Source organism: Gavia stellata, chromosome 13, assembly GCF_030936135.1.
Source record: "Gavia stellata isolate bGavSte3 chromosome 13, bGavSte3.hap2, whole genome shotgun sequence".
Classification (NCBI taxonomy): Eukaryota; Metazoa; Chordata; class Aves; order Gaviiformes; family Gaviidae; genus Gavia; species Gavia stellata.
This window is the reverse complement of record NC_082606.1, coordinates 1,691,066-1,715,090: the sequence shown is the minus strand read 5'-3', so window position 1 is coordinate 1,715,090 and position 24,025 is coordinate 1,691,066. Positions and strand designations below refer to the sequence as shown.

The following is a 24,025-nucleotide window of genomic DNA, read 5'->3' as shown; positions in this document are numbered from 1 at the left end:
CCCCTCTGTCATCCCTGCCTGCGGCGTGGCGTCGTCATCCTGCCTGCTGCATGGCTCCGTCCCTGCTGCCTGCAGCACTGCTCCATCCTCCTCTGCCTGCGACATCGCTCCGTGCCCGCTGCCTGTACGGTCGCTCCATGTTCCCCTGCCTGCAACATGGCTCCGACCTCCCCTGCCTGCAGCATGGCTCTATCACCCTGCCTGCTGCATTGCTCCATCCACCTCGGCCTGCAACATGGCTCCAACCTCCCCTGCCTGCAGCATGGCTCCATCATCCTGCCTGCAGCATTGCACCATCCTCCCCTGCCTGCAGCATGGCTCCATCATCCCGCCTGCAGCATTGCACCATCCTCCCCTGCCTGCAGCATGGCTCCATCATCCCGCCTGCAGCATTGCACCATCCTCCCCTGCCTGCAGCATGGCTCCATCATCCCACCTGCAGCATTGCACCATCCTCCCCGCTTGCAGCATGGCTCCACCATCCCGCCTGCAGCATTGCACCATCCTCCCCACCTGCAGCATGGCTCAATCATCCCGCCTGCAGCATTGCACCATCCTCCCCACTTGCAGCATGGCTCAATCATCCCGCCTGCAGCATTGCACCATCCTCCCCTGCCTGCAGCATGGCTCCATCATCCCACCTGCAGCATTGCACCATCCTCCCCACTTGCAGCATGGCTCCATCATCCTGCCCGAAGCATTGCACCATCCTCCCCTGCCTGCAGCATGGCTCCATCATCCCGCCTGCAGCATTGCATCATCCTCCCCACTTGCAGCATGGCTCCATCATCCTGCCTGCAGCATGCCTCCACACCCAGGACCCCCAGTCCCACCGGGGTGTCCCATCCCACCACGCAGCCCCCCCATCCCACGGCGGGCCCCAGCCCTGACCCAGATCTCTGACAGCCGCCATCTGCGGCAGCGGCCGCCCTCCTCCCTCGGCAGAATTATGACGCTGGGCTAATGCGGCAGGAGCAAGCTGTCACCTCGCCCTACCCGTCCCTTGCCCACAGCTTAGGTGCCTCCAGACCCTTCAGCAGAGCTTCACCCATGGGTGAAAGAATCCCCGGTGCCTGACCCACAGGGCGCCGGCAGCACCCGCACCCCGGGGTGCCAGCCCACCCATGGGTGATGAGGGGCTCCCAGTGCTGGGGGACGCCAGGGAGCGGCTGGCATGGCGATACAAGCTGAGTCGGCTAATTTGCCTGTCCCCTCCTTGCCGTCGGGTAAAAGCCAGCTCCGAAGCAGGGATTTGGGAGGGGGATTAGCTCGGCCAACCATCTGCTGCCGGCCAATCATCGGCACGCCCAGGAAAGCCAATAATTACAAAAATATGGTTTCCCATCCCGTTTCTCCATTACACGCAGCTGGGTGCCGTCCCCAAGGTGGGGTCCCCATGGAGCAGCATCCCATCCTTCTCCCGGGGCTGAACACCCCGTGAGCACCCAACCCCGGCACCCAGGGGGGCTCGACCCAGCCTGTTTTCGGGGAGTGCCCCAAGCAGGCCCTACACCACAGCCGAGGGGCTGCGGACGGCGGAGTGGGGGCGAAGGAGCAAACGTTAAAGCCTGTGGCGGAGTCGTGACTCGGCTCGGTGACAGACGCTGGGGCAGATGCCACGGGATTACCCAGCCTAAAACCTCGGGATCTGCCCCCCTTCTCCCCCCAGCAGGCAGAGAGCGTTTAATTACTAATTTACTAATTACCCAAAGATGCTGGCGACGGACTTGAAACTTGTTGTTGGGAGCAGCCCCAAGGCTCCAGCTGCCCTAATCCCACCGGCCACGGGGAGCTGGCGGATGTGCCCTGGCCGGGGGACAGCTCGGTTGGGGACATCAGGTGACCCAGGGAAGGCACCGCTGTCCTGGCAGCCCCGCTTCTGCTGGTGATGGCACGAGGTGGTGGGGAACGGCAGGGGACAGTGGGGACAAGGAGGGGATGGTGGGGACCAGCAAGAGACAGGGGGGGTCAGGAGAGGGTAGTGGGGATCAGGAGGGGATGGTGGGGACGAGGAGGGGACCAAGGGGAGAGTGTGGGGACCAGGAGGGGGTGATGGAGACCAGGAGGGAACCTGGATATTTTGATGGTGACCAGGAGACAATGATGGATGGTGGAGAGCAGGAGGTGACAGCAGGGACCAGGAGGGGATGATGGAGGCCAGGGCAGGACAACAGGGACCATGTGGGGACGATGGGGACCAGGAGGGTGTGATGGGGATCAGGAGTGGGCAGTGGGATGCAATAGGGGTGGACGGGGATCATGAGGGGATTGTGAGGACTGGGATGGGATGATGGGGACCAGGAGGGGAAGATGGGGATCAGGAGGGAAGGATAAGGACTCGGAGGGGACGATGGGGACCAGAAGGGGACAATGGTGACAAAGAGGGGCCAAGGGAACCTAGAGGGTTGATGAGGACTAAGAGATGATGATGGAGCCCAGGAGCAGCTAGTGAGGGCCACGAGGGGATGGTGGAGACCGGGAAGGGACACTAGGGACCAGAAGGGGGTGGTGACAACCAGAGGGTACATCAGGACGGGACAACGGGGACCAGGAGAGGATGGTGGGAATCAGGAGGGGACAAGAGCAACCAAAGGAAGACACCAAGGTCTGGAGGGGTACAAGATGGCTGTGGGACTGGAGGTGGCTGAGAAGGGTTAACGCAGCTGCTCAGCGCTGAGCCATGCCCAGGCCAGGGTCCAGTTTCAGCCGTAATTAGCTCTTGTTCACTGGAGGCTCCGTGATAAATGATGCCGTGGAGTTTGCCCGATGACAGAGGGTGACAGCTGCCACGTCACCCGCCCCAAGTCCTGCCAAAGCCTTCGCTGACCCCCCAGCATAAGGATTAAAGTTTAATGTGGCTCCAGAGCTGACCCTGGGCATGAACCACCCCAGCAACACGGGGCTGGGGACAGGCTGGTGGCTGTTTCTTGGGCCACCTTCAGGGCAAGAGGCATTTTGGCACCAAGAGGTGTTTTGGTACCAGCCGGGTGGCCACTGGCTATCAGTGCATTGTGGCCACAGGGCCCTTTTGTGACTCCTTTGGGGTCACCCAAGGGGTTCGTTGATGAAATGTCACAGCAGGTTGGGTTTGTCCCCCTGGGACTGGCCCCATGGGACTGGCTCAGTGCCACGGTGGGGCCGGTTGGTGTGGTCCGGGCACATTCCCAGGCACCGGCGGAGCCATGTGCAGGTGCCAAGAGCCACTGCGGTGCTTGCCGGGGCGGGTTGAGGTCCTGCCCGGCGGCCACCTTTGGAGCAGCAGCTGCTTGGGGACCACGGTGGAGTGAGGGGACCGCGGAGGCGTCCCCAGGGCGAGGGAGTTGGGCACTGCATGAGCGCCAGGGCTGGCGTGGTGCCTGAGGCCACGGCTTGGGTTTCGGCAGGGCGACGTGGCACCACAACCGTTTGGGGACAGAGAGGTCCCCGAGGTGGGGCTGGGCACAGGTCTGTGTCCCCAGCAATCCGGACATCGTGTTTTCTCCTTGCAGATGAACCTCCTTGCCCAGGTAAAGGGGAAGCTGGTGGGGAGGGCACCCGTGGCCAGGCGGTCCCACCCCTCCACCATGGCACCCAGTGCCCACGGACCCCGTGGCTCGGACCTGCCCGGTGCTGAGTCTGGGGGTGCAGGGGGGAGCAGGGGAACCTGGGAGGCTGCTCTGGGCTGGGGATAGGTGCTAGCAGGGCTGGGTGCTAGCAGGGGTGGGTGCTGGCAAGGGTGGGTGCCAGCAGGAGGGGTGCTAGCACGGGAGGGTGCTAGCAAGGTCGGGTGCTAGCATGGGGGGAGTTCTAGCAAGGGTGGGTGCTAGCAAGGGTGGGTGCCAGCAGGGGTGGGTGCTAGCAGGGATGGCTGCTAGCAGGGGATGGGTGCTAGCAGGGGATGGGTGCTAGCAAGGGATGGGTGCTAGCAAGGATGGTTGCTATCAGGGTTGCATGCCAGCAGAGATGGGTGCTAGCAGGGTATGTGTGCCAGCAGGCATGGGTGCCAGCAGGAATGGGTGCTAGCAGGGGATGGGTGCTAGCAGGGGATGGGTACCAGCAAGAATGGGTCCCAGGCTCGCTCTGCCCCTTCTCCCCCCAGGTGAGCACCCTGGTGCAGACCCTGCGAGTCCCGGACGGGCTGTTCCTCCAGCCCCGGCGCTGGCTGGACTCCTGGGTGCGACAGGTTTGGGGGTGCTGGCACGGGGACCCAGGCCACTGGCTCGGATGGGGGGATGGCAGCAGTCTGGGCAGGGGCTGAGCCATGACACTGGTCCCCTGGGTCCCACCTCCCCAATGCCACCAGGGCTGATATTGGGTCTTTGTCCCTCCAGGTGAGCAGCTCCAAGCAGGTAAGTGCTGGCTTCCCCTCTACGCCCTGCACCACTCTTCTCACCCCTTGCACAACAGGGCCAAATCCTGCATGCCCTGCCTTTTCCTCAGCACCCATGGGTGCTCAGCGCCTAGAGGAGTTTGCCCCTTCTCAGAGGGTTTCCCCATCCGTGGAGACCCAAGCTGTGCCCAAGCCACTGGGGATGGGGGATGAACCAGCAGGGCAGTGATGCTGCCAGTGTCCCCAGGACACCGGTGGCCCTGAAACATGGACGGGTCCCCAGGCCGTAGCCGGGGTGACGAGCACAGCGGCGTTCTTCCTCTGCGAGGGGCTGCTGGGCCAGCACTTTGACGTGGTCCCCAATGGGGTGGCCGAGCCCCAGCCTGGGGACCTCTTCCTTTTCCCGCTGGCCTCGGGAGGCCCTGGCTGGTGGGGCGCCCATGCTGGTGTCTACTGCGGTGATGGGGAGATCATCCATCTGGAAGGTGAGCCCCAGGAGGTGGTCATGGCGTGGGGATGTCCTCATGGAAGGGACACGGGGTACAGCATCCCCTCCACCACGCAGGCAGCTCGGGGACATCCCCATCGGGGATCGTGGCCAAGCATGGCAAGAGCCACCTCCTGCGGACGCGGGGTCCGGCCAAGGTACTGCGGAGGAAAGGAGGGCTGGATGAGGCCACCCTGCAGCAGCGGATCCGGGAGGCCATGGACCAGGTGGTGGAGTACGACGCCATCACCTGCAACTGCGTCCACTTCGCCCTTGCCCTGCTGGGGCTGGGCCAGCTCGCCGGCGCCACGGTGGGTGCCACCGCCATAGTGGGTGCCACCACCCCAGGGGACCCCGACGCCCACCCTGGCTGAGTGTCACCACAGCCCATCTTCTCTTCCAGGTATCCCCAGAGCTGCAGTGATGGAGGCGGCGAAGTGCCCGGGGGACGTGTGGGGCTGGAGCATCCTTCCCCAGGGGACCAATGTTGCACCGGCAGCTTTGGCAACCCTCTTGCGTGGCAATAAACCGTTGCACGGAGAACCTGTGCAAACCCTGTTTGATTTGTAGGTTTTTTTTCACTTTTGCTTTCCTTTTCCCAAAAGCTGCTGGCGAGTGATGTCCCGTCTTGACACAGCTCAAAGGGAGCAACTGCTCTCGAAACAAATGCTACTTTGGTTGCCGGTGTTTGATTTTGAGCATCAAAATAAGTAAGTCCCTGGGCTGCTGGCTTGAAAACTGGCCAAACAGCTGGACCAGGTCTGGTTGGAGGCCAGTCACCAGGAGTGTACCCCAGGTGTCAATACTGGGTCCAGTCCTGGTTAACATCTTCATTACTGGTCTGGTTGATGGGGCAGAGTGTACATTCAGCAAGTTTGCTGCTGACACCAAACTGGGAGGGGGGACTGATGCTCCAGAGGGCTGTGCTGACACCCAGAGGGACCTGGACAGGCTGGAGAAATGGGCCAACAGGAACCTCATCATGGTCAACAAAGGGAAGGTGCAAAGTCCTGCCCCTGGGGAGGAACAAGCCCAGGCTCCAGGACGTGCTGGGGGGCGACCAGCTGGAAAGCAGCTTGGCAGAAAAGGCCCTGGGGATCCTGGGGGGACACCAAGTTGACCACGAGTCAGCAATGTGCCCTTGGGGTACAGTGAAGGCCAACTGCATCCTGGGCTGCATTCGGAGGAACATTGCCAGCAGGTCAAGCGTGGTGATCCTTGCCCTCTGCTCAGCACTGGTGAGGCCACCCCTGGAGCTCTGGGTCCTGTGCTGGGCTCCCCAGTACAAGAGAGACATGGACGTACTGGAGAGAGACCAGTGAAGGGTCACCAAGGGTCTGGAGCATCTCTCTTATGAAGAGAAGCTGAGAGAGCTGAGGCTGTTCAACCTGGAGAAGAAAAGGCTCAGGGGGATCGCATCAGTGTGTAGCAACACCTGATGGGGGGAGTAAAGAAGATGGAGCCAGGCTCTTTCCAGTGGTGCCCAGTGCCGGGACCAGAGGCAATGGGCGTAAATGAAACACAGGAGGTTCCCTCTGAACATCAGGAAGGACTTTTTTCACCGGGAGGGTGACCTCCAGAGGTGCCTCCAGCCTCAACTGTTCTGTTAGCCTGTGAAAATATTCCTCCACTGGGATTATTTAGAGCTGCTTCGGGTCTCTCTCCGGGCTTTCTTTCAGGGAGTCTTGCAATTCCCCAATTCATGGGAGAGTTTCTGGGAGGCTTCACTCCCACCAGAGGGGAAGTTTGATTCCTGAGCAAGAGGGAAATGTCCCCGTGGCTTCTAAGAAGAAAATGAGAAGCTGGGTGCCTGATCAGGCTGGGGCTGGAGGAAGGTCTCTTGGAGGCAAGTGGGAGGTCACTGCATGGCATGCACTTCTCAAAAGGACTTCCAGGATTTCCAGCGTTTCCAGCATTTCACCTCCGCCCATTCCCAAACTTAACGTTTAAAGTGGAATGAGCAAATTAAACCCACCTTTAAGAAGTGAGAAAACCCAGCCGGGGATTTCCTGGAATTCATACTGCTTTTGGTTTTGCTTTCAGCCTTTCTCTACCCCAGGCGTGTGTCAGAAGGAACACAAGGTCAGGTTTTGCCTGCCGACTCACCAGTCCCGCTTCATTTCCCGCAGCCCTTGGTGGAGGTACCAGCAGCCCGGCTCTGTCACCAGCTCTGTCCCAGAGAAAACAATGGCAAGTAGCAGCAGTAGCCAGGTAAGGATGCTTCCATCTCCGCACCCCATTGCAGGCAGCTGCCCATGCTGCTGTTGCACCGGGAGAGGGAGGGGGATGATGAACAGGGCGTGTTCCGGGAAGTTTCCAGCTTGAAGAATTTGGGAAGAGCGGGGTGGGCTTTTGCCCGAGCCAAGCCCTGATGCCTGGCAAGAGCCATCACGGGCAGGATGTGGTGGCAGGGTGGGACTCTGCCCTCCGCACATGGACAGGACGGCACGAGCATGGCGCTGATACCCCATTTCTGTTCCTCTCTCCTTGCCAATGTCAAGCAGCTTTGTAAGTAGGAGCTTAGCGAGACCTCCGCTGGCAGCAAGGGGGTCTCGGGGGGCGTTGGGGGGAGATGAGGCTGGTTCTGCCACCTCCTCACCTTCCCTCCCTGGCACGGTTGGCAGAGGGAGTATGAGACAATCTACTTCCTGCTGTTAAAGAAGACCCCCAGCAGCAAGGAGGTCTTCAAGGAGGTGTCGGAGAGCACATTGCAGGTCGGGGATATCGTGCTCTTCCCCTTGGAATGGAGCCCTGGCTGCCTCAGTAGCGTCTTCAAACACGCGGCTGTCTACTGCGGGGATGGAGAGATCATACACTTCCAGAGTAAGCGCCCAACCCCCTGTTCCTGTTTGGGATGTGGAGGTGACCAAAAGGCGGCCAACGGCTGACGGCCAAAGGTGGCTGGGTCAGGGCGAAGGGTGGCTCTCGGTTTTCCAGACACGAACTTTAATGAGAACAAGGGTCGGATCAGCAAGGAAGGCTTCAGAGCCATGAAAAAGGAGAGGGGGAAATGCCAGATCTACCGGAAAACAAGCGGGATCGACCTCAATGACTTCCGTAGTAAAGTCAGGGAGGCGATGAACTGCGAAGCCAGCTATCATGCGGGGAAAAACAACTGCATTCACTTCGCCCTCTACCTCCTCGGCTTGCTGGAGTTCTACATGGAACTGGTGAGCATGGAGCTGCGTGTCACGGCCGTGGTGGGACGGCTCCTGTACCCACAGCCAGCCCTGCGTTTGCATCCTGACCCGATTCCCCCTGGCGCTGGCCCATGGGCCGTGGGGGCAGCCGAGCCCCCGTGCATGGACAGCTTTCTCTTGCAGGTGAATATCCAAAAAGAAGGTGGCTGCTCCAGTGGTGGGGCTGTGAGTATCCCCAGTGTCGGCGCTCCCCAGCAGGGCTGTGGGGTCCCTGGCAGGGCTATGGGGTCCCCAAAGAGGGCTGGTGTCTCCAGGAGAGGTGGGGTCCCTGGGAGGGATGCAAGGTCCCCAAGAGGGCTGGAGTTTCCAGGAGGGTTGGGGTCCCCAAACATGGCTGGGGTCTCCAGGAGAGCTGCAGGGTCTCTGAAGAGGTCTGAGACCCAAGCAGGGCCAGAATCCCCAGGAGGGCTGTGGGGTCCCCGGGAGGGCTGGGTCCCCAGGAGGGCTGGGGTTCCCAGGAGGGCTGTGGGGTCCCCGGGAGGGCTGAGTCCCCGGGAGGGCTGGGGCTCCCAGGAGGGCTGTGGGGTCCCCAGGAGGGCTGGAGTCCTGAAAGAGAGTTGGGGTCCCTCAGAGGGCTGCAGGGTCTGGGAGGGCTGGTGTCCCCAGGAGGGCTGGTGTCTCCAGGAGGACTGGGTTCTGTGGGAGGGCTGGGGTCCCCAAAAGGGACTGGGGCTCCTCAGGAGGGCTGGGCTTTCTGAGAGGGCTGCATGGTCCCTGGGAGGCCTGTGGGGTCCCCAAGAGGGCTGGGGTCTCTGGGAGAGCTGGAGTTCCCAAACAGCGCTGGAGTCCCTGGAAGATCTGTGGGGTCCCCAAAGAGGGTTGGGGTCTCCAAAGGGGGCTGAGGTCCCTGGCAGGCCTGTGGGGTCCCCAGGAGGGCTGGGCTCCAGCTTCCAGCGCTGGCGGGAGACCCATCTGCACGGGGCGGGAAGGGCAAGGCAGGCAGTCGGGGCATTGTCCCCTGCTTTCTGGGCCACCTGGAGCCCACCCACCCCGGCACTGCAGATGAGCAACCACATGGTGTGAAGGGTGGCAGCCACCGCATCCTCCCAAGGACGATCCCCCCGCAACCCACAGAGGAGCCTCAGCATCACCCTGTGCACCGCAACACCTCGCCTCGGGGAAGGACATTTGGGGGCGGGGGGGGGGGGGAAGCGGGGGGGGATGTTAATTAGATGCTTGATTAAATTTTGCTATCTGAAATGTGTCCGTTTTTTCCCTCGCTGCTTCACTCCTGCGTGATGGGGTGAGAGAGCTGCCCGGCCGGCAACCAGCCTCTCGGGGCTTGTTAGCTGCGAAGAAAAATAATAACTGAAACATCTGCCAATATCAATAATTTTCTGTGAAGAATAAGAATAAGATCAATAACAATAACAATAATATTATCTATTATAAGAATAAATTATATATATGAATACAATAAAATACATAATATATCATATTATATATAATATGATATCATATATAATATATATCATATATAATATACATTATACCAAATACTATATAATGTATAATGTATAATATATAATGTAATATGATATAATATAGAACATAGAACATAGAATGTAGAACATAGAATATAGAATATAGACTAGGCTAGAACAGAATAGAAGAGAATTAATATAATTTGCAATGTAATATAATGTAGTATAACACATAACATATACACCACCTAAAATAAGGTATAACATATAGCATATAATAGAATGGACACTGTAGAATGGGTTCTGGATTATGGATTATGTATAATATAGTATAATAGAATATAGAATATATATAATATAATCAAATTAATATAAACAATAATGTAATATATAATATGTAGTGGATGGTATACAGTATATAATATGTAGCATGTAATATGGAGTATATAATATATAATGTATACTTTCTAATGTATTATGTATGAAATAATACTATAATATAATAAATATAATAAATACAATAAATACAATATAATAGGATAGGATAGGATAGGATAGGATAGGATAGGATAGGATAGGATAGGATAGGATAGGATATATAAATATATAACTGCTATTATCTGATATGATATGCTATGGTATAATGTAAATATGTATAATTATATAACCTCTTATGACGTATGAAGTACGCGCTACATGATAGCTACCATATAAGCACGTCCCAAACACTACTACTAATATCCCGAATTAGGCCCGTTTTCCCGCTGGCTGGCACCCAAACCTCTGCGGTGGGGGGGTGCAGGGCTGCGGACCCCTTTTGGGGGTGCAGAGCCCTGCCCCCCCCCCCCCCCCAATTTAGGGAGAGTCGAGCCGCCTGGGCGATGCCCCCCTGAAACGGAGCATCCCTGGAGGCCGGGGAGCGTGGGACGCGTTAGGGCGGTCCCCGTTCCCGCATGACGCTGACATCAGTCCCGGCATCCCAACCGGCCGCATCCCGCATCCCGCCGCCATGGCGGCCAGCCCGGCCTACGGGGAGGAGAAGGGGGGCTCCTCCAGCCTGGGGGAGCCCGAGTACGGCCACGACCCCGCCAGCGGCGGCATCTTCTCCTCCGACTACAAGAGGTGGGGACGGCGGCGGGGACAGGCCGAGCCTGGCTGGGTGGCCGCCACCGCAGGCCTTGGCCGCCATCCCCACCGGGGACGTGGTACCCGCCTGGGGGCTGGCCACGGTCCCCGGGGTGGGGACGGGGATGAGGATGGGGATGAGGATGGGGATGAGGATGAGGATGGGGATGGGGATGGGGATGGGGATGGGGATGGGGATAAGGATGGGGACAGGGGACGCGGTCACGCCGTCGCCACCGCAGGTTGCAAAGGCCGGGGAGGGTTTCGGGGAAAAACCGCAGGGTTTTGGAGACGGTGTGGCGGGGGGGGATGCGAGGGACCCCCACTGCACCCCCCCACCCCTGGGCTGGGGGCACCCCGGGCACGGTGTTGCCGCCCCGGGCTCTGCTGGCTCCCACGGCTCTCGCGGGGGTCCCCAGGTGACAGCACCCCCCCGCATCGAGGTCCCCAGCCGGGGGGGGGGAGCTGAGAAATGTCACCTCTGTGTGGGGCAGGCTGCTGGGACGGGGGACAGGGATGCAGAGGAAGGTGAGGGGGGTCCCCGGAGCTGTGGGAACGTGGGGGTCCCTTTGTCCCCCCAGCCCTGGCAGTGTCCCCCACTCTGGATGCGTCCCCCACCCTGACCTGCTAGCAGTGTCCCCAGTCTGGCAGTGTCCCTCTTCCCTGACTCACTGATGGTGTCCCCAGTTCAGGCAGTGTCCCCCCATCCCTGGACCCCTCCCTAATGTCACAGCAGTGTCCCCATGTCTGGCAGTGGCACCCCCCTAGCCTTGGCAGCGTCCCCCACTCTGGCAGTGTCTCCTGACCGCCCCGGCAGTGTCCCCTGCTCTGGCAGTGTCCCCCCAGCCCTGATGCACTGTGTCCCCAACTCTGGCAGTGTCCCCTGACCCCCCAGCAGTGTCCCCCACTCTGGCAGTGTCCCCCAGCCCTGATGTGCTGTGTCCCCCACTCTGGCAGTGTCCCCTGACCCCCCAGCAGTGTCCCCCACTCTGGCAATGTCCCCCAGCCCTGATGCACTGGGTCCCCCACTCTGGCAGTGTCCCCTGACCCCCCAGCAGTGTCCCCCGCTCTGGCAATGTCCCCCAGCCCTGATGTGCTGTGTCCCCCACTCTGGCAGTGTCCCCTGACCCCCCAGCAGTGTCCCCCACTCTGGCAATGTCCCCCAGCCCTGATGTGCTGTGTCCCCCACTCTGGCAGTGTCCCCTGACCCCCCAGCAGTGTCCCCTACTCTGGATGCATCTCCCATCTCTGACCCCCTGGCAGTGTCCCCCCCCTGCCCCACCAGCAGTGTCCCCCACTCTGGCAGTGACTCCCTAGTCCTTAGACCCTGGCAGTGTCCCCCCAGATGGATGTGTCCCCCCTCCCTGACTTGCTAAAAATGTCCTCCAGTCTGGCAGTGTCCCCCCCTCCCTGACCCCCTGGCAGTGTCCCCCAGTATGACACTGTCCCCCCAGCCCTGACCCCTTAGCAGTGTCCCCCACTCTGGCAGTGTCCCCCAGCCCTGATGTGCTGTGTCCCCCACTCTGGCAGTGTCCCCTGGCCCCCCAGCAGTGTCCCCCACTCTGGCAATGTCCCCCAGCCCTGATGTGCTGTGTCCCCCACTCTGGCAGTGTCCCCTGGCCCCCCAGCAGTGTCCCCCACTCTGGCAATGTCCCTCAGCCCTGATGCACTGGGTCCCCCACTCTGGCAGTGTCCCCTGACCCCCCAGCAGTGTCCCCCACTCTGGCAATGTCCCCCAGCCCTGATGCACTGGGTCCCCCACTCTGGCAGTGTCCCCTGACCCCCCAGCAGTGTCCCCTACTCTGGATGCATCCCCCGTCTCTGACCCCCTGGCAGTGTCCCCCCCCTGCCCCACCAGCAGTGTCCCCCACTCTGGCAGTGACTCTCTAGTCCTTAGACCCTGGCAGTGTCCCCCCAACTGGATGTGTCCCCCCTCCCTGACTTGCTAACAGTGTCCTCCAGTCTGGCAGTGTCCCCCCAGCCCTGACCCCTTACCAGTGTCCCCCACTCTGGCAGTGTCCCCCCAGCCCTGACCCCTTGGCAGTGTCCCCCACTCTGGCAGTGTCCCCCCTCCCTGATGCCCCGGTATTGTACCCCTGTCTGGCAGTGTCACACTCCCTACCCCTGGTTATGTCCCCCAGTATGACAGTGCCCCCCCAACCCTGATCCATTGGCAGCGTCCCCCAATCTGGCAGTGTCCCCCCATCCCTGCCCCTGTGGCAGTGTCCTCCCATCCATTACCAGCTGATAGTGTCCCCCAATCTGGCAGTGACACCCCAGTCCTGACCCCCTGGCAGTGTCCCCCAGGCTGGGTGTGTCCCCTCATCCCTGCCCTGCTGGCAGTCCCCAGGCTGGCACTGTCCCCCCATCTGGCAGTGTCCCCCCTCCCTAACCCCCTGGCAGTGTCCCCCAGTCTGGCAGTGACCCCCATCCATGACCCGCTGGCAGTGTCCCCATCTCACAGTGTGTGTCCCCTTCCATGAGCCCCTAGCAGTGTCCCCCAGTCCGGCAGTGTGTCCCCACCCTGCCTCAGTGGCGCTGCCCCATCACCTGCATGCTGCCCTTCGCCGGAGCCCGTCCCCTTGTGGCCACACCAGACCTGTCACTGTCCCCATGAGCCGTGCATGGCGCATGTGGCAAAAGAAACGCCTCCCAAGTGCCACCCCACCACCCAGGTGGGACACTCACAGGTGTCCCATCCCGCCACTCCACCACACTCGTGGGACACTCATAGGTGTCCCACTGTGCCACCCCACCACCCAGGTGGGTGTCCCATCATGACATGGGGTCCCTGGCCAGGACTGAGCCACTCAAAGCACCTGGGGAAGGAGCTCCCTGCAATGTCCCCAAGCCCCAGATGAAGGACTGGTGTAACTTGGGATGTGACACCCCCCCCAAGGGTGGCCTCCTCCACGTCATGATCGTGGCTGCAACCCAACTCCAGCATCAGGTTTCAGTCCTCGGTGCTGGGAGGAGGAGCAGGGCCACAGCCCTGCCACCGTCCTCAGGGCCACCACCCCTGGCCGAAGCCATGCTGTCCCTGCCGCCAGTGCAGAAGCTGCTGCGGCAGCTACCGGCGGGGCCAACCGGGTGGCCGAAAACACCGGCGGGTGGTGATGTGGCCGAGGAGGTGACGAGCCCGGTGCTGGGCACCGAGGCCAGACAACCCTCCTGCTACAGCGCCCTGCGAGCCGACGAGCTGCGGCCGCTCACCAGTCCCGAGCCCGCAGTGGCCATCGGCACCGGGCCACCACCGCGGTAAGAACCCCCCAAGGAGCCCCCCTGGGACCCTCCAGCGATGGTGGCTCTGGCCAAGCATTGTCCCATGGGTGCCACCCCCAGCCGCTGTGGGTGGATGCAGCCTTGCAGGTCCCCCTGGTTTGGTGGGGACAGAGGTCCCTTAGAAAAGTGGACAGGGGTGACAACCAGCCTTGTAAGAGGCTGGTGGCATTTACCCAGCTCAGGGTGGGGAAGGGCTCTGCATCAGGGCGCACCGGCACATCCATGTCACCGTGCCCACGAGGGGACAAGGGATATCCAGCCAAGCTGGGCTGCTGGCCAGAATGAAGCCGGTGATGGGTGCCTGCTCCCTGGGAAGTGATTTGGGGACATCCTAGGGTCACAACCACAGCTGGACTGGGACCGGGTCCTTGTCCCAGCATCCGGGATGGGGACAGAGCCAGGGCTGCGCCAGTCCCTCCAGCTCCTCTTTCACCTGACTGTAACCAAACTCCTGTACCCATAAATATTGCATGGTGAAGGGTCGGGTTGCCAGCCTGATGGCAGGCTGGGAGCAAAAAAAAAGACTAAAAATGGCTAAAAATTGCTAAAAATCGAAAATGGGATTTTTTTTTTTCCCCCTGGCGTGGTGCAGGCACGATGACCTTAAGGAGATGCTTGATAGCAACAAGGATTCGCTCAAGCTGGAGGCCATGAAGAGGATCGTGGCGGTGGGTGTTGCAGCCACCAGCAGGGACCACTGCCGGTGCTGAGCCATGCCGTGCCGTGCTGTGTCATGCTGTGCCGTGCCAGCTGCCCGGTGTCACACCACTCCTTTATCCCCTAGATGATTGCCCGGGGCAAAAATGCCTCTGACCTCTTCCCAGCCGTTGTGAAAAATGTCGCCTGCAAGAATATTGAGGTGAGGAAGGTCTTGTGTGGCCCTGGTGGCACCCATGGGTGTCCCCAGGGTCTGGTGCGTCCCCTGCGGGACGGTTTTGGTGATGGGCTGGGTTTTGGGAGGCTCTGAGGTGGCCCCACCATCTTCACCCCGCAGGTGAAGAAGCTGGTGTACGTCTACTTGGTGCGCTACGCAGAGGAGCAGCAGGATCTGGCCCTGCTCTCCATCTCCACCTTCCAGCGAGGACTCAAGGTGGGCTGGTTTGGGGACCCGGAGGGAGTTGGGGGGGTCAGTGAGCCCCCCCATGCCACGCTGCAGCCCCCCGCATATCCCCACAGGACCCCAACCAGCTGATCCGCGCCAGTGCCCTGCGGGTCCTCTCCAGCATCCGTGTGCCCATCATCGTGCCCATCATGATGTTGGCCATCAAGGAGGCCGCCTCGGACATGTCCCCATACGTACGCAAGACAGCCGCCCACGCCATCCCCAAGCTGTACAGGTAATGGGGGGTCAGCTGCTAAATTTTGGGGGTACCAATAAGGGTCTGGTCCTGGGGTCTCAGCTGCTTGGTGCAGGCAGGGACAGGCAGGGATGGGATGGAGTTTGGTCCAGCTGCACCTGCCCTGCTCTTCCCTCACAGCCTTGACTCAGACCAGAAGGACCAGCTCATCGAAGTGATAGAGAAGCTGCTAGCGGACAAGACCACGGTGAGTGGGCCACTGCGTCTCCCCTGCCCCTAAATGTGGGAACGTCACCATCCCCGTTGACCTGGTGTCCTCATGGGGATGCAGCCATCCATGCAGAGCCGGCGTCCTTGCAGTGATGCTGCTGTCCCCACCGAGCCAGCATCCTCATGGGGATACCACCACCGTCCCTGCTGATATGGCATCTTCATGGTGTTGCAGCCATCCCCGTAGGGCTGGCATCCTCACGGGGATGCCATGGTCCCCACTGATCCAACATCCACGCAGGGCTGCAGCCATCCCCAGAGTCAGCATCCTTGTGGGGATGTCACTGTCTCCACCAAGCCAGCATCCTCGTGGGGATGCAGACATCTCCAACAAATTGGCATTCTCGCAGGGACACAGCCTTCCCTACGGAGCTGGCATCCTTGTGGGGATGCCACCATCTCCACTGAGCTGGCATCTCCGCGAGGAAGCCACGATCCCCACCAAACCAGCATCCTCACAGGGACTCCACTGTGTCCACTGATCCAGCATCCTCGCAAGGATGTAGCCATCCCTACTGAGCCTGCATCCTCATGGAGATGCATCCCCACCAAATCAGCATCCTGACAGGGATGCCACCATCCCCATCAAGCTGGCATCATGATGGAGATGCCACCTCTCTGGTGAGTCACCCCAGGCTTTGCCTCCCCAGCTGGTGGCCGGCAGCGTGGTGATGGCATTCGAGGAGGTCTGCCCGGAGCGCATCGACCTCATTCACAAGAACTACCGCAAGCTCTGCAACCTGCTCATCGATGTGGAGGAGTGGGGCCAGGTGGTCATCATCAACATGTTGACCCGTTACGCACGCACCCAGTTCCTCAGCCCCAACCAGAACGTGAGTGTGGGAGCTTTGGGGTGCCCCGGGAGCCTCGAGGTGCCCTGGGAAGCCCAGTTTGGGCCAGGGAGGTGGGTGAAGGAAGGTGCTGTTGGGGGGGGTGCAAGGTGTCCTATGTACCTGCAGGAGTCCCTGCTGGAGGAGAGCGCCGAGAAGGCTTTCTATGGCTCCGAGGAGGAGGACGCCAAGGACGCCAAGGCGGAGGCGGCCTCGCTGACCAAGCGCAAGCCCTACGTCATGGACCCCGACCACCGCCTGCTCCTGCGCAACACCAAGCCCCTGCTGCAGAGCCGTAATGCCGCGGTGAGCCCCCCTGCTCCAGCCCTGCCCGTCCCCCGAGGCCACTGGTGGCGTCCATCAGCCTGGGTTCATGATGTTCACCGCCAGCCAAGGAGCCACCGGGGTGCTTGAGGGACACCCAGAGCTGGGCGTCCCCAGGGCCGTGCTTCCTCTAGGTGTTGCCGGGTGGGACGCTGGGGGACACAGCCATCCCCCGGCGTGACCCTGTGCCCGCCAGGTGATGTTCGGATGTCTCCCTGCAGGTGGTGATGGCTGTGGCGCAGCTCTACTTCCACCTGGCACCCAAGGCAGAGGTTGGTGTCATCGCCAAGGCGCTGGTGCGGCTCCTGCGGAGTCACAGGTCTGTGGCACCCGGGTTGCAGTGGTCCCCTACCCCGCCACCTCCATTGGTGGGACCCACGGGGAGCCCCAAGACCCTGGGAGAGACCCCCAAAAAGCCCATCCTCACAGGGACGTCGGGTTGGGGGGAACTGCCAAAAAAGAGGGCTTTTTGGCCTGGCCCAGCCCAGACATGGGGTGGCAGCGTCATGGTGGCACCAGCCTGGTGGTGTGTCCTGCCCCATCTTCACGGGGACATGCTGGGGGCGGGTCCGGCCCTGCCCTGCTGATGGTGGTCCTCTCTTTGTCCCCACAGCGAGGTGCAGTACGTCGTGCTGCAGAATGTTGCCACCATGTCCATCAAACGGCGGGTGAGTCTTGGTGTGGGAGGAGTTGGCCCTGTTGACTCTGGAGCGGAGTGAGGGCTGACCAGCAGCCAGTCACCAGGGCCAGCTGCCTGTGGGTGGTCTTGGCGAGTGGGGGACAGGGATGGCACTAACGCCGCTCACTCTGCACGTAGGGGATGTTTGAGCCCTACTTGAAGAGCTTCTACATCCGCTCCACGGACCCCACGCAGATCAAGATCCTCAAGGTGAGCTGGAAATGCTTGACAGGACCCATCACCAGTGGCTTTGGGGTTTCATGGGGCTCTTCCCTGTGGGGCAGCTGCCCTCCATGCCCTGGGGACAGGAGGACAGCAAGGACCCAGTGCCCCAGCACTGTGCCCCTGTGCTGCCTGTCTCTCCCTCCTTCCCGCAGCTGGAGGTCCTCACTAACCTGGCCAATGAGACCAACATCTCCACCATCCTGCGGGAATTCCAGGTATGCCGCAGCCATACTGAGGCCACTGGGGTGGCCACCCTGGCATGGCTCTGGGTGCCAAAACACCACCATGGAGGGGATGGAGGAGACTGACCCCCCCAGGAGGAGTGGGCTGAGGCCATGCCAACCCCATGGGTGGCTCCAAAGACCCCCAACGTGTGACCACCACATGGGGGGATGCCTGGCACTAGCGTGTGGGTGACATGTCATGTGCCTTCCCCATGCCTGCACAGACCTACATCCGCAGCATGGACAAGGACTTTGTGGCGGCCACCATCCAAGCCATCGGGCGCTGTGCCACCAACATTGGGAAGGTGCGGGACACCTGCCTCAATGGCCTGGTCCAGCTCCTCTCCAACCGGGATGGTGAGTGCATGTGGTGAAACAGGGGCTCCATCGATCTCAGGGCAGAACCCCGCTGACACCGGGTCTCTGCTGGCAGAGTTGGTGGTGGCCGAATCCGTGGTGGTCATTAAAAAGCTGCTGCAGATGCAGCCAGCCCAGCACAGCGAGATCATCAAGCACATGGCCAAGCTCACCGACAACATCCAGGTGGGTCAGGGCGTTGCATGGCCCGCAGGACAGGGGGAGTGGCAGCGGTGCCACGTGCCCTGGGGCATTTTGCAGGTGCCAATGGCACGGGCCAGCATCTTGTGGCTCATCGGCGAGTACTGCGAGCACGTGCCGAAGATAGCGCCCGACGTGCTGCGCAAGATGGCCAAGTCCTTCACCAATGAGGAGGACATCGTCAAGTTGCAGGTCATCAACCTGGCGGCTAAGCTGTATCTGACCAATTCCAAGCAGGTACTGGTGACATGGCCCGATGGCGTGCCTCAGTTTCTCCACCGGGGAGGGAGAGGCTGGCCCTGAGCATGTCCTCTGGCGCAGAGCAAGCTGCTGACCCAGTACGTCCTCAACTTGGCCAAGTACGACCAGAATTACGACATCCGCGACCGAGCTCGCTTCATCCGCCAGCTCATCGTGCCCACCGAGAAGAGCGGGGCCCTCAACAAGTATGCCAAGAAGCTCTTCCTGGCCCAAAAACCCGCTCCCATCTTGGAGTCCTCCTTCAAAGGTACCCACCCCTGGTCACAGGACATGGGGACACAGGGCTAGCTGTCACCACGGTGCTGCATGGCTGTCCCCGAGCTGCTGCCACCTCTCACCCCACTGTAGATCGGGACCATTTCCAGCTGGGCTCCCTGTCCCACCTGCTCAACGCCAAGGCTGTGGGCTACCAGGAGCTGCCCGACTGGCCAGATGAGGCCCCCGACCCCTCTGTGAGGAACGTGGAGGTGCGTGGAGCACCCTGGGGTGCTGGGGTACATGGAGGGGCCGAGGTGGAGGCATCATCTCGAGGTCTTGGGAGAGCCCCAGAAGGTGCCCAGGTGCTGCTCAGCTGCCCCCTGTCCACTCTCTGGTCCCCATACACCCACTTGGGGACAGGAGGGGGGCAAGGGATGCTGTTTGGGTCCCCCACCCATGGGCGATGGCCCCACTCCATCAACCCTGTGCCAGCAGGTTCCTGAGTGGACCAAATGCACCAGCCGGGAGAAGAGGAAGGAGAAGGTGGAGAAACCTTTCTACTCCGACTCGGAGGGCGAGTCAGGGCCCACGGAGTCGGCGGACAGCGGTGAGGACCCCGTGGCATGGCAGAGGCCTCTGTGGTGGGGCATCGGGCGGGGGTCACTGTGGCAGGGACATCAGGCAGGTGCCACCACGGTGGGGCATGGGACAAGTGCCACCACGGTGGGGCATCAGGCAGGTGCCACAATGGTGGGGCATCAGGCAGGGGACATTGCAGTGGGAACATCCCATCGTGGTGGGGACGTGGTAGAGGATATGGAGGGATGTGGCAGGGGGATGCAGGGACGCAGTGGGGGGGAAGCAGGGATGTGGTGGGGGGTTGCGGGGACGCAGCGGGATGCAGTGGGAAGATGCGGGGGTGCAGTGGGGATGCAGTGGAGGGATGCAGGTATCAATGGGAGGATGCAGGGATGCAGCAGGATACAGGGATGCAGGAGTGCAGTGGGAAGATGCAGTGGGGATGCAGCAGTGGGTGTGGGGACACAGTGGGAGGCAGTGGGAGGATGGGGGAACGCAGTGGGATACAGTGGGAGGATGGGGGGATGCGGTGGGACGCAGCAGGGAGCTGTGGGGTTGTGGGGGCATGCAGCAGCCCGACTGAGCTGTGCCCCCTGCAGAGCCTGAGTCCGTCAGTGAGGAGAGCGGCAGCAGCAGCAGCTCCGGCAGCTCCAGCTCCAGCAGCGAGGAGGAGGAGGAGGAAGAGGAGGAGGAAGGCAGTGGGGAGCAGTCGGAGGACAAGGAGGAGGAGGAGAAGAGGACAAAGAGAAAGGAGAAGGAAGGCTCCCAGAAGGCAGCCCCGGGGAGGGCGGGCAGGTACCCCCTGGGAAAGCAGGGTGCCCCCAGCCAAACCCCACCCCAGCCCCCCCTGAGCCGGGCTCTCCCCACAGCCCCAGTGAGGAAGAGGAGGAAGAGGAGGAGGAGGGGACGAAGAAGGCCAAGAAGAAGAAGCCATCGCAGGGGAGGAAGAGCCGTGCCGAGACCTCATCAGAGGAGGCCAGTGCCTCCGAGAGCAGCTCCTCGGGCTCTGACTCAGGTTCCGAGGCGGAGGCCAAACGGAGGAAGACGGTGAGGGCCGGGCCGGGCTGGGGGGCAGCGCCAGGACCGCCAGACCCTCCATTCACACATCGCCCATCTCTCTGCCCCCTTGCAGCCCCCCAGCAGCAGGGCCGGCGCCAAAGAGATCTCCCTGCTCGACCTGGATGACTGTGAGTAGCTGCCTGGGGCACAAGGGATGGCCATCGCGATGGCGCTGGGGAAACTGAGGCACGGACACCTGCCCCAGTGGGATCAGGGTCCCGTGGGTCCTTTGGGTTCTGCTGAGCTGGGATGGGGACTGGTGGGGTAAGCGGTCCTTGACCCCAGAGGATGGCAGTGGGACAAGTGGCTGTGCCAGCGGGGCTGTCCCTGCTGGGGCCTTCCCCATGGGATTGTCTCCCCATGCGGCTATGCCCGTGGGATTGTGCCTATGGGGCTGTCCCCATGCAGGTGTGCCACCAGGGCTGTCCCCATGTGGCCACCCCATGGCACTGTGCCACCTGGGTTGTCCTCATGGGGCTATGCCACTGAGGCTGTCCCCACGGGGCTGTGGCTCATCACAGCTCTGTTAACCCTTTCCTCTCCTCACACCCCGCAGTCACCCCCCCTCCTCCCCAGCCTGTCCCCTCCAGCAGCATCGTCTCCACCAGCCTGGTGACCGACCTGGAGGGCCTCACCCTCACCGACACCTCCCTGGCACCTGCTGTAAGTGTCCCAGGAGGGTTCCTGGGACCCCTGCCACCCGTGAGGGCTGCAGGGTGTGGGTCAGCAGCCCATGCTGGTCCCTCGGTCCCTCGCAGCTGCTGAGCCCGCCGTTTGGCGCAGTGAGGACCTACGAGCTGCTGCACCGCATGGCGGGCGAGGGGCTCTCGGTCGAGTACTGCTTCAGCCGTCAGCCCTTCCCGGGGGACCCCCACATGGTGGCCGTCCAGATCCAGATCTCCAACAACACTGATGCCGAGGTGAAGAACCTGCGGGTCAGTGAGCCCAAGCCGCTCTCCGGCATGCGGATCCAGGAGTTCCCTGAGATCGGTATGGCACATGGCACTGCACAGCCACGATGCTGCGGGGAGGGGCAGGGACAGGGGTTGGCTGGTGGAGGGGACGTGGGACACGGTGGCAGCCCTGTGCTTTCAGAACGCCTGGCACCTGGGGACACGGCCAGCGTGGTGATGGGCATCGACTTCTGCGACTCCACCCAGGCAGCCAACTTCCAGCTGTGGTGAGCACCCAGTGCAGGGCAGGACAGGACGGGTGTCCCAGGAGGTGGGGACAGCAGGGGGGTGCTCCAGGGATGGGGGACAGTGGGGCGGGACACAGGTGCTCCAGGAGATGGGGAAAGTGGGACAGGCACCAACATCTTTCCAGGGCACTTGGGGCAGCAGGGGACAGGTGACAGCCAGACAGGGCATGGGGTACCCCAGGGGACGGGGGACAACAGGACAGAGTATGGGGTGCTCCAGGGCATTGGGGACAGCTGGACAGGCACCAACGTCCTTCTAGGGGATGGAGGACAGCAGGAGAGGCCCCAGGGGCCAGTGGGACAAGGTCCCTCTGGGGGACAGGGGACGGCAGGATGGGCTCCAGAGTCCTTCCAGGGGAAGGGGGACACCAGGATGGGCAAGGCGTGGCAGGGGGACAGCAGGACAGGCACCAGGGTCCCTGCAGGGGACAAGGAGGCAGCAGCAGCCCCAAGTCCAGCCTGATGGGTTCCCCCTATTCCCGAGGCCTTTTGTGCCTCAGTTTCCCTCCAGCTGCCCCCTGCCCAGGGCAGGGATGGGAAGCGGGACCCGGCAGGGGGACATTTTGAGCATGTGCCCCCTCACCTCCTTTCTCCCCAGCACCCATACGCGTCACTTCTACGTCTCCATCCAGCCGCCCGTGGGGGAGCTCATGGCCCCCGTCTTCATGAGCGAGAACGAGTTCAAGAAGGAGCAGGGTGAGTGGGGGACAGGGATGGGGACAGGGACAGGGTGGCGCTTGGGCACCCACTGCCCCAGCGCCGATGCTCACCCCCCCATTTTGTCCCCTCTGCCGCCCTCGCTGTGGCCCTAGAGCACCTCGCACGGCCGGGCGAGGGTAAGTGGCCGCTGGGCTGGCCCCTAGACTAGCTCTGCTCCCCTTGTCCCCCTCCTGTACCCCCTGGCCCATGGGTCGGGGTGATCACCCTGGTGCTCCAGGGTGGCCCTGCCGGGTCCCCGCACAGCATGGAGGGCTCGTGCCATCCCTGGCGCTCCCAGCACCGTGTCCGGTGAGTGATGGGGACACCCTGGCCCCGCATCCCAGTGCTCCTGGAGCAGCAGCATCCCCGCCCTGGCCCCGCGGATGGGATATCTGCGCTGAGCGGTGGGTCCTTGGTGCCCTGCAGCACCCAGCCCCATTGCTGCCGGTGATCGGAGGAGTCTGTCCCCAGGGACGTGGCTGCTGCCACCGGGCAGGGATGTGGGGACGAGCCCAGGAAGGGTTGTGGAAGAAGGATTTTTCCCTAATCCGCCTCTGCCAGGCTTGAGAGGAGCAAGCAGGGCAGCCAGCTCAGGATGTCATGGGGGACTTGGATGCAGGGAGCTGGTGGCTGGACGGGCTTGGTTTGGGGATGGCAAAACGGGCCTGGCAGGGACATGGCCACTGGGTGTGTGGCCGGAGACCGGCAGGTGCCTCTGCTGCCCGCTCCAGGGAAGCTGACGGGCATGAGCGAGATCACAGAGAAGCTGACGCTGCCCGAGAAGTGCCGGAGCGACCACACCATAGTCCAGCAAGTGACCTCAGCCGCCAACGTGGGCCGTGTGCCCTGCGGTGCTGACAACGAGTACAGGTAGCTGGACCCCCACATCGGGACCAGGCAGGCGCTGTCACCTCTCCTGTCCCACCCAAATCACAGCGGGGACACTCAGGGTTTCCTTCAGGACAAGGAGCCTGCGTGAACCCACACATGATGGTGGCCGTGGGTGGCAGATGCCTCCCCGGTCCCCACCGGAGCATCCTGGGGGACGGGAGGGTGACGGGGGGACAGCTTGCCCTGATGCCCTGTGTTTGCCGGCGGGCAGGTTCGCGGCCAAGACGGTGACCAGCGGGAGCCTGGTGCTCATCACCCTGGAGCGACGGGAAGGTGCCGCTGCCCAGCTGACCGTCAACAGCGAGAAGATGGTTATTGGCACCATGCTAGTGAAGGACATCGTCCAGGCCCTGGCACAGTGACAGCCGGGCCTCACCGCACCCACATCCCTGCCCTCCCACCCCCCTCTGCCCCACACCGCTCCCCAAAACGGTCCCTGCCCCAATTTCTGCTGGGTTATTCCCTGCCCAAATCCCCAGAGGGGCAGCAGGCAGCAACCCCCAGGCCGGCTTCGCCGCTGGGAGGAAGGAGCAGGATGGGGCGGACGGGATGCAGGGCAACATCCCACTCAGAGGGGCGGCGGCTCCAGCCCCCATGGAGCACAGCGTGCCTCCAGCTCCCGGCCCCACGCCACCATCTCCTAGTGTAACCCCTATTTATTATGGCCAGGATCTCCCAATAAAGCTCTTCCTGAACCCGCTCCCTTCCCCTTCTCTGCTCTGTGTGCACAGCCCCAAATGCCCCCACACCGGGCTCTGCCAGCCCCCCCGCAACCGGGGCAGCAACTGGGGACATCAGGGGACCAGCCGTCCCTTAGGCAACTGGGGACATGCGAGTCCCCTGAGGGTGGCACTGCTTGAATCCGGCGGCTGCTGGCTCTTGGAGAAAACCCGACACTGACA

The 24,025-nt window shown here is 61.9% G+C and overlaps 1 protein-coding gene across 5 annotated transcripts; it reads left to right on the top strand.

Moving 5' to 3' along the window:
- The first annotated feature begins 10,429 nt into the window (after window positions 1–10,429).
- AP3B2 (adaptor related protein complex 3 subunit beta 2) lies at window positions 10,430–23,485 on the top strand. 5 transcript variants are annotated; one of them, XM_059823694.1, is made up of 28 exons: window positions 10,430–10,542; window positions 14,420–14,495; window positions 14,612–14,686; window positions 14,822–14,917; window positions 15,004–15,164; window positions 15,306–15,372; window positions 16,046–16,228; window positions 16,355–16,531; window positions 16,771–16,868; window positions 17,163–17,217; window positions 17,367–17,438; window positions 17,606–17,668; window positions 17,902–18,034; window positions 18,111–18,220; window positions 18,296–18,472; window positions 18,557–18,743; window positions 18,845–18,963; window positions 19,190–19,301; window positions 19,873–20,068; window positions 20,149–20,320; window positions 20,406–20,460; window positions 20,889–20,995; window positions 21,091–21,322; window positions 21,428–21,512; window positions 22,132–22,229; window positions 22,346–22,369; window positions 22,964–23,102; window positions 23,335–23,485. In XM_059823694.1, exons 1-28 carry the CDS (start codon window positions 10,430–10,432, stop codon window positions 23,483–23,485), a joined length of 3,333 nt encoding a protein of 1,110 aa, XP_059679677.1. The 5 variants fall into 5 exon arrangements, with proteins under 5 accessions (XP_059679677.1, XP_059679676.1, XP_059679679.1 ...); XM_059823693.1 differs by having other exon boundaries at window positions 20,143–20,320; XM_059823696.1 differs by lacking the exon at window positions 22,346–22,369 and having other exon boundaries at window positions 19,873–19,981.
- Window positions 23,486–24,025: the final 540 nt, after the last annotated feature.

Bases quoted from the DNA above. Each gene is read 5' to 3' on its own strand.
- AP3B2 (XM_059823693.1), top strand. From the start codon at position 10,430: ATGGCGGCCAGCCCGGCCTACGGGGAGGAGAAGGGGGGCTCCTCCAGC. The intron at 14,496-14,611 runs GTGGGTGTTGCA...TTTATCCCCTAG, and splicing joins CCATGAAGAGGATCGTGGCG to ATGATTGCCCGGGGCAAAAA. The intron at 18,221-18,295 runs GTGGGTCAGGGC...GGCATTTTGCAG, and splicing joins AGCTCACCGACAACATCCAG to GTGCCAATGGCACGGGCCAG.